This window comes from Rattus norvegicus, chromosome 11, assembly GCF_036323735.1.
Source record: "Rattus norvegicus strain BN/NHsdMcwi chromosome 11, GRCr8, whole genome shotgun sequence".
NCBI classification, from domain to species: domain Eukaryota; kingdom Metazoa; phylum Chordata; class Mammalia; order Rodentia; family Muridae; genus Rattus; species Rattus norvegicus.
The window spans coordinates 81,251,357-81,263,856 of NC_086029.1; the positions used below are offsets into that span (position 1 = coordinate 81,251,357).

Here is a 12,500-nt window from a genome sequence, read left to right on the forward strand (position 1 = left end):
ACAAGCATACATCCCGGTGTGCTTCCTGCCTACATACTTCCCACCGACATGTGATCAAGTACATCTCGCACAGTTTGGGCAACCAACCTTGTTTGCAGAAGCGAAAATACAGTGTGTGACTTGTGTCTTACATGGACAACAGGCCCCAGCATGCCCCTTGGGCAAGTGGGGCTTATGGGTCAGAGGCATTTTTTCTTTTATAGAGCTCTTAAGCACAGTAATTTAAACTTAAAACATAACTTTAGTCTTTACATAGCCAGCTCCCAATTCTACTCTCATGGTTTTTTGTTTGTTTGTTTCTGATTGCGGGTGATTCCATGAGTGTGGATGAGGGCTTGTTTACAGGAACATGGATACCTCACACATAGCTGTACCCCTGAAGAAAACTCTCCCTCTACTCAAGCAAACACTACCTGCCCAGCTCTGCAAGGATAGGGGGGTGGAGGGGCGTGGGCCGAATGTGTGGATGGGAGGGCACGTGAGTCCGTTCTATTCTATGACCTTATGTTCGTGGGCCCAGTCTGATCCAAGTAGTCACAGCTGCTGAGGGTTTCAGATTGCAAAAGTCATGTCCTGGTTGGAGGCCAGCATTCCACAGCACTGAACCCCTTTCTCTGCCCTTACATTCTTCCTATCCTCCCCTTCTGAGATGTGTTTTGAGTCTTGACAAGGAGTGACCTAGATATCCCTATAGGATTGAGCCCTTGGTAGCCACGCATTCTCTGCACTTTGACCTTAGAAACCTCTGTGTTAACAGCTGGTTCCTCCACAAGGAGCTGCACCCAAACAGAAAGAACCAGAAGACAGTTTGACAGATTCATGAAAACTGTCTTTTTTTCCTTATTTTTTTGATGTGTGATGTGCACATCTGTATGCATATTTTTGCATATGTAAATATTTGTGTGGGTACATATAGACGTGTGTGTGTGTGTGTGTGTGTGTGTGTGTGTGTGTGTGCGCGCGCGCATGTAGAGGCCTGAGATGTTGAGGGTCTGTTGCAGAATATTGATCACATTGTGTTAAAACCTAAGTAGCCACTGCCTTTCTGACATTACTGTAGTCACTTTTATGCCTGTAGACAGCCATCTTACTTGTTATAGAGGATTTTCTAATGCTCCAGTTAACTGTTAACTGCTCATCCTGTTACGTTCTACGCTTGGTGTTCTTGGAGGTTCCTCCCCCTCCTTTGGCGTCAATCACAACACGATTACATGATGTGCTCTGCATGGTTAAGCTACTATAGCTTGAGGCAGAGCCAACGGAAGCAACCTCCCAGCAGCACTCCCTGCACCTGTGTGTGAGCCTTGACGCTTGCTATGAGCATTGACAGGTTTTGCCTTTGTAAGACGCTGATGGAAACAGTCAGGGTCGTAGTCTCATTTCCCGAATCTGACCCTCATCTATCAGTCCTGAGAGGTGTGTGTTCAATAAACTGCCCGTTTAACTGAGATGGGTGACTGAGTGGTTTGTGGGGTGATTCCTGGGCCACAACAATTGTGAACCCTAAGGTTGTGAACTAGAAAACAACCCAAGAGCTTTCTGCAAGCAAGACTAAATAAAGTCAATGATAGGTGGAGCAAGCAGCCAGCTGACAGGGAGTGAACATAAGAAAGCCAGGAAAGAGAAAGGACGGCCTGCAAATTGAAAGGTATTTAAGACATCGTGGAGAAGGAGAAAGGACTTTTTACTTCCGGGACATAGGTGGAGTAAGAGGGTCAGCTGGGTGCTTTCCCAGCCTCTCTGAGCTCGCAGACTTTCACCCCAGCACCTGGCTCCTGAGTCTTCATTTGGTAAATCAAGCAACTGGGATTTTATTTGTAAAAAAACAAAGGCCGTCTTCACTCACCCTTTCACTTTACTCATTGAGGCAGTCTTTCAGTCACACCAGAACTCGTGGCTAACTGGCTCTAGAGCCACTTCTGTACAGCCTTCCTTCCAAGAGCCAGAATGCAAGCAGATCTCCACACGCACCCTGCATTACGTAGGCTCTGGGATCTGAACTCTAGCTTTGTCTTTTGTACAGTAGTGCTTTACCCATCGAACCACCTCCCAAGCCCCTGATTCTTTTTTGAGACAAGGTCTCTGCAGTCTAGGCTGGCTCTGACGCTGTTATGTAGTCCAGGGTGTCCTTGAACTGTTGTGGTCTTGCAGACTCCCCAACCACTAGGATTATAGGTGTGGGACAACATGCCCCACCCCTTCTAGTTTTTAACTGGTGTGACTTCTGCAACTCTTTAAGGAGGTGGGGCAGCGTGTCTTATAAGTCTATCTTTTTTGTTCCCCTTGGCAGGCAATATTTCAGTGATGTCATTGCAAACGCCATGATGGAGATGCAAGCTTGTGGCTCGTTCTCCAGTCTCCTGGAAGCGTTGGGCAAAGAAAGAGATGCCAAAATGAATTTCCATGACGTCATCACAAGGTCAGGGTGGTGATAGACTTATACGTTTTGTGATTCTCTTTTTTTTTTTCTTGGTTCTTTTTTTTTTTCGGAGCTGGGGACCGAACCCAGGGCCTTGCGCTTCCTAGGCAAGCGCTCTACCACTGAGCTAAATCCCCAACCCCGTGATTCTCTTTTCAGATGCTCTCACTGTGCTGTGTAGACAGTTCTTAGACCCCAGGAGCTTCTCCTGCCTCAAAGTAGGCTACTACAGGCATGTGCTAAACACCTTGGTCTGCTTTGCAATGTTTCTTTTCTCACATGTATGTGTGTGTGGTATGCAAGTGTGTGTATGCATGCTTACATGTGAGGGAACACATGTATATGTGTATGTAGGCCTGAGGTTGACACTGGGAGTCTTTCTTGAGTGTTTCCCAACTTATTCTTTGACATAGACTCTCGTAGTTGAGCCCAGAGCTTAGCTACACAGCTAGTATGACTGCCTAGCTCGCTCTGGGATAGCCCAAGTCTGCTTTCTGAGTGCCGGTGTGGCACTTAAGTAAATTCTGTCGATCTGAACTCTGGTCCTCACACTTATGTGGCAAATATTTTAACCACCAAGCAAGCTCCCCACTCTGCAAATTTTTGTGCGTGCATTTGTGTGTGAGTGTAGGCATGTGCGTGTCACAGTATTCACATGTGGAGCTCTGAGGACCATGTCAGGCATTGATTCTCACCTTCTCTCTTGATTGAATTGAGACAGGGTCTTTGTTGTTTGGTTTCTGCAGCTGCCTCTAGACAGTAGGTTATGGGGGATGCTACTACTCCTGGCTTTATGTGGGTTCCCTGTCTCTAAACTCAGGACCAGCACTTTACCTACCAAGCCATCTATCCAGGCTCTGCGTTTTATTTTACGGTGGTAAAAACTTACCAGAAGTCCTGAATTTCCCAAGCATCAAACACATACATTCATTCAGTTATCACTGGAAGGCAGACTCTTGGGTTCTGAGCTCCTGCTTATTCCTGCCTTGGGTGGGGCAATCATTCAGAAATCCTTGGTTACTTGAATCCACACAATATTAAGAATACCATAGCTAGGTACGGGGTACAGGATTGTAAACTCAGATACTTTGGAAGCTGAAGCAGAGGGATTGCAAGATAGAGGCCAGCATGGGTAAGTTTGTGAGATGTAAAATATAATGGGGAGTCAGTGCTTGGGGGAGTCAGTGGGAGAGTGATTGCCTGGTACACAGAGCCCCTGGGTTCAACCTCTTGTATATATAATGACAGGAAAGAGACCTCTGCTAGTTGTCCTTCTCAAGATGAACCAGACCAAAATCCTTCCTTAGTGTCCTAGGCTGCAGTGTAGCTGGAAGGGAGCATTTTGTAAACACACTAGGCTCCAAGTTTGATCCCCAGCACTGCAAACAAACAACATAGTAAGAAGCCAAAAGGTGGGTGCATAGCACAGGACATCCTTCCCAAGAATGTTCAGCTCAAGATGGGACTCAGTGCCAGAACACTTCTTTAGCATATGTGACAGAAAAAATATTCACTCAGGGCATTGAGGCTGGAGGGACTTTAGTTGGACTCCAGCCTTGTCCACATAGTGAGACCTTATCCCATATACAAAAGCAAGGGACTGGAGAGATGGCTCGGCAGTTAAGAGCACTGGCTGCTTTTCCAGGGTACACAGGTTTGGTTCCAAGCACCCACATGGTGGCTTACAGCTCTGTGTAAGTCCAGTTCCAGAGGCTCTGACTCCTGACCTCTGTCTGTTCCTGCCTGCACATGGTGTACATGCATACACTCAGGCATACATACACACATGAAGTTAAATAGAAAAGAGTAAAGCAATCATATGCTAGGCCATTGCTGCATGTGGAATGCTCCTGGCCTGTGCTAGCTGCCTGATAACAGCTCATGTTAGAGATCGAGATCCACTGCTCGCCGGCAGCCAGGCCTGGGCTGTCTCATCTCATGGCAGTAACTGCACATGCTGTTAAATTGCATTTATGAGAGGCCATTGTGTTGACATGAACTCCTAAACCAGTGTCCAAAGGCCAGATCAGAGTGGCTGTATGCCATGTGGTTAAGCCAGTTTTCTGAAAGCTAGGAAATTCACAGACAGCCAGAGTTCAGTGAACAGAGCCTTTATAACGGAAAAAGCTTTTCTGTCTAAGGGGGCTCTTTAAGGAAGCCATTTTGAGATGGCCAGTCTGCCTTTTATTCCCGGTTTCTGCTGGTTTGGCCCATTTCTGCCTAAAACCACTTCCTTTGATGAACTCATCGGCTTCCTCTATTTCATAGATGCCCAGCTTGTAGATCTGCCTCTGTTTCAAAGACGTGCAACGCGCCAGGGCGCCTCACAGATGTGCAACACACCAGGGCACCTCACAGATGTGCAACTCACCAGGGTGCCACAGATGTGGAACACACCAGGGTGCCTCATAGAGGATGTGATGCCCTTCATGAATTGTAATGAAAGCAAATTGGATGTTGAAGCTAAATTTGCTGAAGTTTTATTCTTCCACAATTACAAGTGGATTCTGATTGGGCATCCCTGCTTTTCAATTGTTAGATTTTTGAAAAGCAGTTGTAAGTTTACTGACATATTGAGAAGGCAGTTGAGAGTTACTGTGTCATGTCTTAGTGCCTCTGTGCTGTTGTAACAGACTGGGGAAAGTGTGGTTGGGAGCAGTGGAGCACACCTTCAATCCCAGTACTTAGGAGGCAGAGGCATTTGGGTCTCTGTGAGTTCAAGGCAGCCTGGTCTATAGAGCAAGTGCCAGCACTGCTAGGGCTACATAGAGAAACCCTGTCTTAAAAACAAGACAGAGCAAACAGACAGAAAAGGAGAAAAGTGTATCTATCCAGTCACCTTCTGTCTTGTTTTTGTTCTTATCTGATTTCCTTAGCTTTATCTTTAAACCCATGTCATTTGAAAAATATTTATGGTGGCAGCTTATGTCTGTGATAGAGAACAGGGAGGCTGAGCTATGAGGGTTGCTGGGAATTAAGTCCAGCCTGGGCTACAGAGTAAGTTCCAGGTCAACCTTGTGTCTTGTGTCTAATACGGGACGCGCGCGCACTCGCGCGCGTGTGTGTGTGTGGGGGGGGGAGAGAAAAGAGAGGAGAGAGGAGAGAGAGAAAAGAGAGAGGAGAGAAAGAAAAGAGAGAGGAGAGAGAAAGAGAGAGAGGAGAGAGAAAGAGAGAGAGAGGAGAGAGAGAAGAGAGTTCTTTCCTTCACCGTGTGGGTCTGTGGGATCTAATGCAGGTAGTCAGGCATGGTGGCAAGCACCTTCCTTCACCTACCTGCTGGGCCATTCTGCTTGTCCCCATGCTGCTCATCTATCAGACTATTAATTACTTTTGTTGTTGTCATCATTGTTGTTTTGTTAAAGCAGTGTCTCTTGTGGTCCAGACTGGTCTTGAACTTACTTAGTAACTTAGGTTGATCTCAAGTTCCTTGACCTCCTGCTTCTACATCTCAGGTGCTGAGGTTACAGCTGAGCAATACCAATCCTGGCTTAAGAACCTGATTGTTTTTATCATTACATCTGTTTGTTTATTGATTGGATGATTTTGTGGTCATGTGCACTGGTATGTGCTATTGCGCACATGCGGAGGTCAGAGAACAACCTATGGGAATCGGTTCTTGCCTTCCACCCCATAGTTCCGGGGTTCTGGATAAGGTTGTCAGCCTTGGCAGCAAGCACCTTTATCCAGTGAGCCGTTGTGTGGGCCCACGAACCTATTTGTTTTTAAAGACTTATTTTCATTATGTTTAATTTATGAGTATATGCACGTGTGTTGTGGACAGGTGCCCAGAGAGAGTACTGGATCCCTGTGAGCTGCCGAGCATGGATGCTGGGAGTCAAATTCAGCTCCTCTGATCTTGAGCCATCTCTCCTGCCAAGAACCTGCCTTTTAAATGTCCAGTTGGCCCAACACTCGAGAAGTCCTGTTCACTTTTCCCATTATTTATTCACTGTACATCCCTGCTATGCCCCCCCAGTCTGCTACCCCTCCAGTCCCCCCCAGTCCCCCGACACACAGTCCCTCCCCCATAACCTCTTGCCTTCTCCTCTGAGAAGGTGGAACCCCCACATATTCCCCCATGTCCCCTCCCTGTACCCTTCCATCTACACACATATCGGATCTATGCAAGGCTAGGCACATCCTCTCCCACTGAGGCCAGACAACGCAGCCAGGCCAGGGAACAGATTCCACTCAGGCAGCAGCTTTAGGGACAGCTCCTGCTCAGTTGCTGGGGACCCACATGAAGACTGAGCTACACATCTGCTGCCCATGTGCAGGGTGGGAGGGTGGGGACACTAGGGAGAAGCCCTGTTCTTACTGTCCTTACTTCTTTTAGGGAGGAAAAAGGAAGAAAACAGATAAAATCTCTTCAAAAACAGCTAGTTGATGTCAAAAGGGAGCGTCAAATGCAAGTACAGGTAAGAATTACCCATGAGGAGGACACCAAAACGACTGAGCTAAACCCACTCCATGGAAGGCTCTTTCACAGAGTTAGCTCTGTGAGAGGCCATTGTGTCTGCTGGGGTGACTTTATGGGAAAGAGGATGATGCCTGGGTGGTGAGGCCCACCTTTAATCCTGGCATTCAGCAGGCAGAGGCAGGAGGATTGCTGAGTTTTAGGCCAGCCAGGGCTACATGGTGAGGTCCTGGAGGGAGAGGGACAGAGGGAAGAGAGGAGAGAAGGAAGGTACAAGTGGGTCTAGGTAAAACTGGGGGCAGCCCCTTGGGGCTCTTGGTCTGCTCTTTCCTTCCTAACTGTACAGACTTCACACAAGTTTCCATTCCTGAAAAATTCTATTATAATTTAAAAATTCTTCATTTTCTAAAGACTCCAGAAGTTGGAATCAAGTTTCATTTGTTGTGCATGCCTCCCCCTCCCCCCAGTGCTGGTATTGTGAGGTCTGAATTGAACCTCTTCCAGGACCTCTTGAATGAGACTCATGGAGGCAGTGATCGATGCAAAAGCAAGAGGATTTTAATTCCGATATGTCGGGTCCTCACACTTCAAGAGAGACGACCCTGAGCAGACTCTGACAGAGAGTTTATACCTTGTAAACAACTGGGGCAGAATTTGCACAATGGTAACCAGGCAGGGGACTATGCGTATTTGGTGAAGAGAAACAACTTTCAGATCGGACTCAGTGTATTGTTCAATGGGGGTGGGGGGTGGGGTTGTGGTCATTTGGAAGCCGCAGATAGCTTTGTGTGACAGTTTGGCTTGTAGCTGTTCAGAAACTAAACCAGCTTTTTTCTTCCTGGAAGGGAGGGGTCCTGTGCTCTGAGGTTTTTGGTAGGAATTTTCCCACTGGCCCCAGATTGGTCCCAACGCTGGTTCTTTCATTATGGCTAGATAGAAATGTTACCCAGATATAACCTGGATACAGAACTGCAGAGGCATAACTATGTTTGGTCTCCTGTAGCTCAGGCTGACTGGAACTGGCTGGAACGGGCTAACTAGCCCAGGATGATCTTGACCTTCTCCTGCTACCATAGCCTTTATGCTGGAATCAGAGCATTAGAGGAGTTACCCTCACACCCCCGTCAGGACTGTACGCTGTGACTGACTTTTCCTCTTGCCATCCAGCCAAGGCGGCAGCCTGATGTGCTAGACAAGTCACGGCCTTCCCACACTTCCAGTTAAAACCTCGGAGCCTGTGCTCCCCAGGCCACTGCTAACGCTGCTTTGCCCCTCTTCTCAGGGCAGCCACCAGGGCCTCATGAACTGGCTGGTTCTTCTCACTGTATCTTCTCTGGAGCCAATAATATATTTAGACCGTGTCTGAGGCAGCCAGGGGCTTTGAGTAGAATGTTTGGTCTGCCGTGAGAGCCCTCAAATACACTGTGTCAGTCTGAGAACCTTGGTCATGGGGTAAGCGCCTGGCTCCATGGACAATCAGGCTGTGGTGAAGACAAATCGCTAAAAGACCTGAAAAGAAGTCCCCAAGTCAAGATTCTTAGCCTGTGCCGTGGGTGGCTGGCTTGACCATGCCTCACTGATTGTGTGGGTTGATGGGAAACTCCAATCATGATTTTAGCATCTAAAGCCAGCTAGGATTTTATATTTTACCCTGTGTCTCACACTGTCACTTGATGTGCCAGCCAGCAGGAAGGAAATTAGACTTGTCAGAAGCCTAGGGCAATAGCATTAAAACTAGATGTCTTTGATTTTTTAAAATTATTTTTACATAGCCAGTGTTATATAGATTTATAAACAATTACTTAATATTACATAATATAATATAGATTTTCTGTTTGCTGTAGGTCTCTTTCATAGCCTTCCAGCTTTTAAAAAGTGATTTTTGAAATTATGTGTATTCATGAATGTCTGTTGTGTGTGTGTGTGTGTGAGTTTGTATGTGTGTCTGAACATGTATGTGTGTATTGACTAAGGAGTTCAGAAGATGGGTATTGAATCTCCTGGAGCTAGAATTAAAGGTGATTGTGAACTGTCCACCATGGGTGCTGGGAACCAAAGTTAGTTTTTAGCAAGTGCCCTTCCCCACCTCCCCGTCTCTCCAGCTCTGACTCCTAGACAATTTGATAAAACCAACCAGCATGTGGATATGTCTTACTTGTGTGCAAGCTGAGAGGAAGATTTTCTTTCAGTTTCTGAAATACACTCAGGGCTTAGTTACCCAGGGACTTCACCTGTGTGGGCTTCACCCTTTCCTTCTTACTGAGAAATTTCTTGCCTTCATTTTTCATGGATTGACTTACTTGCCTTTCGAGTGTCAGGATAAATAAGTCTCCTCAGATGGGCCTTCTTAGACCCTGTGCTAATGGAAGTCACCCTTACTGTTTGCCCCAGTGTCTCCTGCCTTCTCTCCCATACAACTTTCTTTGTCTCCTGCTTAGCTGGAGTCGCTATTGAAGAATCTTCCTTTTATTCAGTGAGTTTTGAAAGCTTACAATTGTGAAGCATTAGTGGCCATCAGAGGTCTATTCTAGCACATGTTCAGTGACTCACTGTGGTGATGAGGTTTTGTTGACTTGACACAAGCTAGAGTCACCTGGAAGAGAGAACGTCAATTGAATTGTTTCCATCAGATTGGCCTGTCTGTCTGTGGGCGTTTTCTGGATTAATGATTGATGTAAGGGGGCCCAGCCCACTCTGGGAGATGTTGCCCCTGAGTGGCCCTAGGCTTTAGAAGAAAGCAGGCTGAGCAAGCCAGTAAGCAGCATTCCTCCATGGCCTTTGTTGCTGTAAAAGTATAAAAAATGGTTGTCTTTTATCCCGCACTAGGTCCAGCACCACAGTGCCCCAAGATATCTGGTAGGTCTCTTAATCTCAGTCAGCAAAGCATCTCATTTGCTCTGATCCATCCCATATCACACTGCCGATGGCTTCTCTCTGAGCCTGGCAACAATCTCTCTACCCGTCCAGTTCTCAAGGCAGCTTGCCACCATGCCAGAAACACACATCTCAATTCCATGGTGGCTCAGTGTCCCAGCCGCCACATACTCTCTTAAACTTAATTCACCACACAAGAAAGAACACACAACACAATAATCTCTGATCCAATTGATGAGATATAATTGTCTACCCGAACACACAAAGCCCTATACACATCCATCCCTTAAGAACATTCATAACAACCTGTAAAGGCACAGAGTGGAATCTTAACATCAGCCTCCATGTTCTCTCGGCCACTTCTCTGCCTTCCCCAGTCTCCTCCTCTTCCCTCAAACTTTTTCTCCCGCCCATCCTTCCTTCTCGTCCAATGACAGGCCTTGTTCTATCTTGTACCTGCCTTCACCTGCTTAATTACATCATCCTATAGTCTCTGCTTCAGGTCCTACTGCCAGGTCCCTGCCTTGAGTTCCTGTCAAGACTTCCCTCTCTGATAGACTGTGATCTTAAGCCAGATAAACCCTTTCTTCCCCAAGGTAGCTTTTGGTCATGTTTTATCACAGCAATAGAAAAAAAACTAGGAGACATTCAGTATATATCCATTCCTGCATGGCTACAGACCCAACCAGCCAAACAGAGCCGGTTTGAAAGAACCTGGATCTTTGTATGGACTTGATGGGAAGGATTAGAGTATCTGCAGGATTTGGTATCCTGGGCAGGAGGCGTGTCTTCGAACCAGTCCCCAGTGGGAACAGGGGTGAAGGCTAGGGTGAGCATAGTCACTTACTAAATAGTAACATTCTGGTGTTTGAAAGGCGAAACCTAGACCCCAACTTGGCCAATTTCATACAACTGGTGAGTCTGGGAAATCAGGACTTGGGATCACCTTTGACCATTGCTCTTTCTACCAAAATGAGACCATAATGGTGAGTCTGTGGCAGATACTGACTACCAAAGAAGGTTCTGAAGAGACTCACTCAGTCTGAATTTATCTTCCTTCCTCCCTCCCTCCTTCCCTTCCTCCCTCCCTCCCTCCTTCCTCCCTTCCTCCCTTCACCCCTCCTTCCTTCCTTCCTCCCTTCCTCCCTTCATCCCTTCCTTTCTTCAACATTTATTTATTATCCTGTATGGGGGAACATTTTTGGTGGTCAAAGGAAACTTGAGAGAGCCAGCTCTTTTACTCTACCATGTGGGCTCCAGGGGCCAAACTCAGATCCTAAGGCTTGGTCGAAAGTGGTCCACTGAGCCATCTGGCCAGCCCTCTGCAGTTTTTTGAGACAGGGTCTCCTGTGGCCCAGGCTGGCTTTGAGCCACTAAGGATGTAGCTAAGGATGACCTTGGACTTCTGATCATCCTGCCCTCCTTTCCTTAGGGCTGGGACTATGGGTATGTTCACCACACCCAGGTTCATTTTCTTTCCTTCTGTGAGTCAGGGTCTCAGTGTGTATCTCTGGCTGGTCTAGAGCTTGCCATGCAAACAGGCTGACCTGAAACGCGCACTAACCCAGCTGCCTGTGCCTCCAGAGCACTGGGATTAAAGGTGCGTCCCGCCATGACCAGCACTGTTTTTAATGAGACAGGTTCTCCTCTGCGGCCCTGGTTGGCCTGGAGTCTGTTGTAAGCCTTGTGCTCGGTCCCCTGGCACTGACTCATTTTGATTCATGCTATTGTGAGGACTGAGTACGTGTCCCTTAGTGTGCTACGAGAAGGCCTGTTGACGTATAAGCTCAGTGAATTTTAGTTCAGGAACCTGGTCTTATCTCTGCAGAATGGAAACGAATATATTGCTCACCTCAGAGACCAGCTACAAGAGGTGAAGGCAAAAACCAACCTGGAGAATCTTTATATGAAAAGGAACACCGAGCTGCAGGTTTCCCAGACCCAGAAGAAGTGCAACAGAGCAGAAGAGCTCCTGCTGGAGGAGATCGAGGTAACCTCCGCCACATTCGGCTGCCTGGGGATGGGACTCAGTGATAGCACATGGCAGCTTCCCAGTCCAGCTCCAGTGTCAGCAAACGACAGAGCAGGACCCAGGCAGATGACGTCACGTGGGCCAGCCCGTAAGAGTATGCACTTCTTCCAGAGGACCTGAGTTCGGTGCCCAGCACCCATGTTTGGAGGTTCCTAACCTCTAGTAACTCCAGCTCCATATTTGTACGTGTACGTGTGTGCCCATGAAGGCCAGAGGCACTGGGTCCCACAGAGCTGGAGTTACAGGTGCTTTTGAGCACTGTGTGCTGGGAACCAAAGTTACAGTTACATCCTCTAATCAGAGCAGTATGCACTCTTCACGGCTGAGCTCTCTCCCGCCTCAGTGAGGTGCTGTCCACGATAATGTGCCAACAACAAAACAAAGTCAGAGGAAGAGAAGATTAGGGTTTCTGTTCATGACCAGAACAGCCCTGGAGGTCAAACATAAACAACTAACTGGGGTCTTCAATATTTGTACGTAGAGACTTTAATGGCTATGCCTCCTGCTTCCCCGTGTGACTTGGAGAAGCCCACTCTGAAAGCTCACCTCCTGGGTGTGCTCTCCAGCTACCCAAGCCCGCTTCTCTCTCTTCCCTTCCCGCTCCTTCTTCTTTCTTCTTCTGGTTAACTCACTCTAACTCGCATTGTAGTGCAGGGCTGGCCTTAAACTGATCCACCTGCCTCAGCTTCCAGTGTTCTGGGGGTCCAGGTGTGGGCTGTCGTGCCTGGCTCTGTCCGCACACTTCACCACATGCTTCT

At 47.5% G+C, this 12,500-nt stretch overlaps 1 protein-coding gene across 4 annotated transcripts in view; it reads left to right on the forward strand.

Annotated features, from left to right (window-relative positions):
• Iqcg (IQ motif containing G) overlaps window positions 1-12,500 on the forward strand; it is a 41,046-nt gene that overhangs the window by 16,153 nt on the left and 12,393 nt on the right. For all 4 annotated transcript variants that reach the window (XM_006248455.5, XM_006248456.5, NM_001014230.1 and 1 more), the window contains 3 exon segments: window positions 2,291-2,419; window positions 6,756-6,837; window positions 11,539-11,700. In XM_006248455.5, coding sequence (XP_006248517.1) covers window positions 2,291-2,419; window positions 6,756-6,837; window positions 11,539-11,700 — 373 coding nt within the window.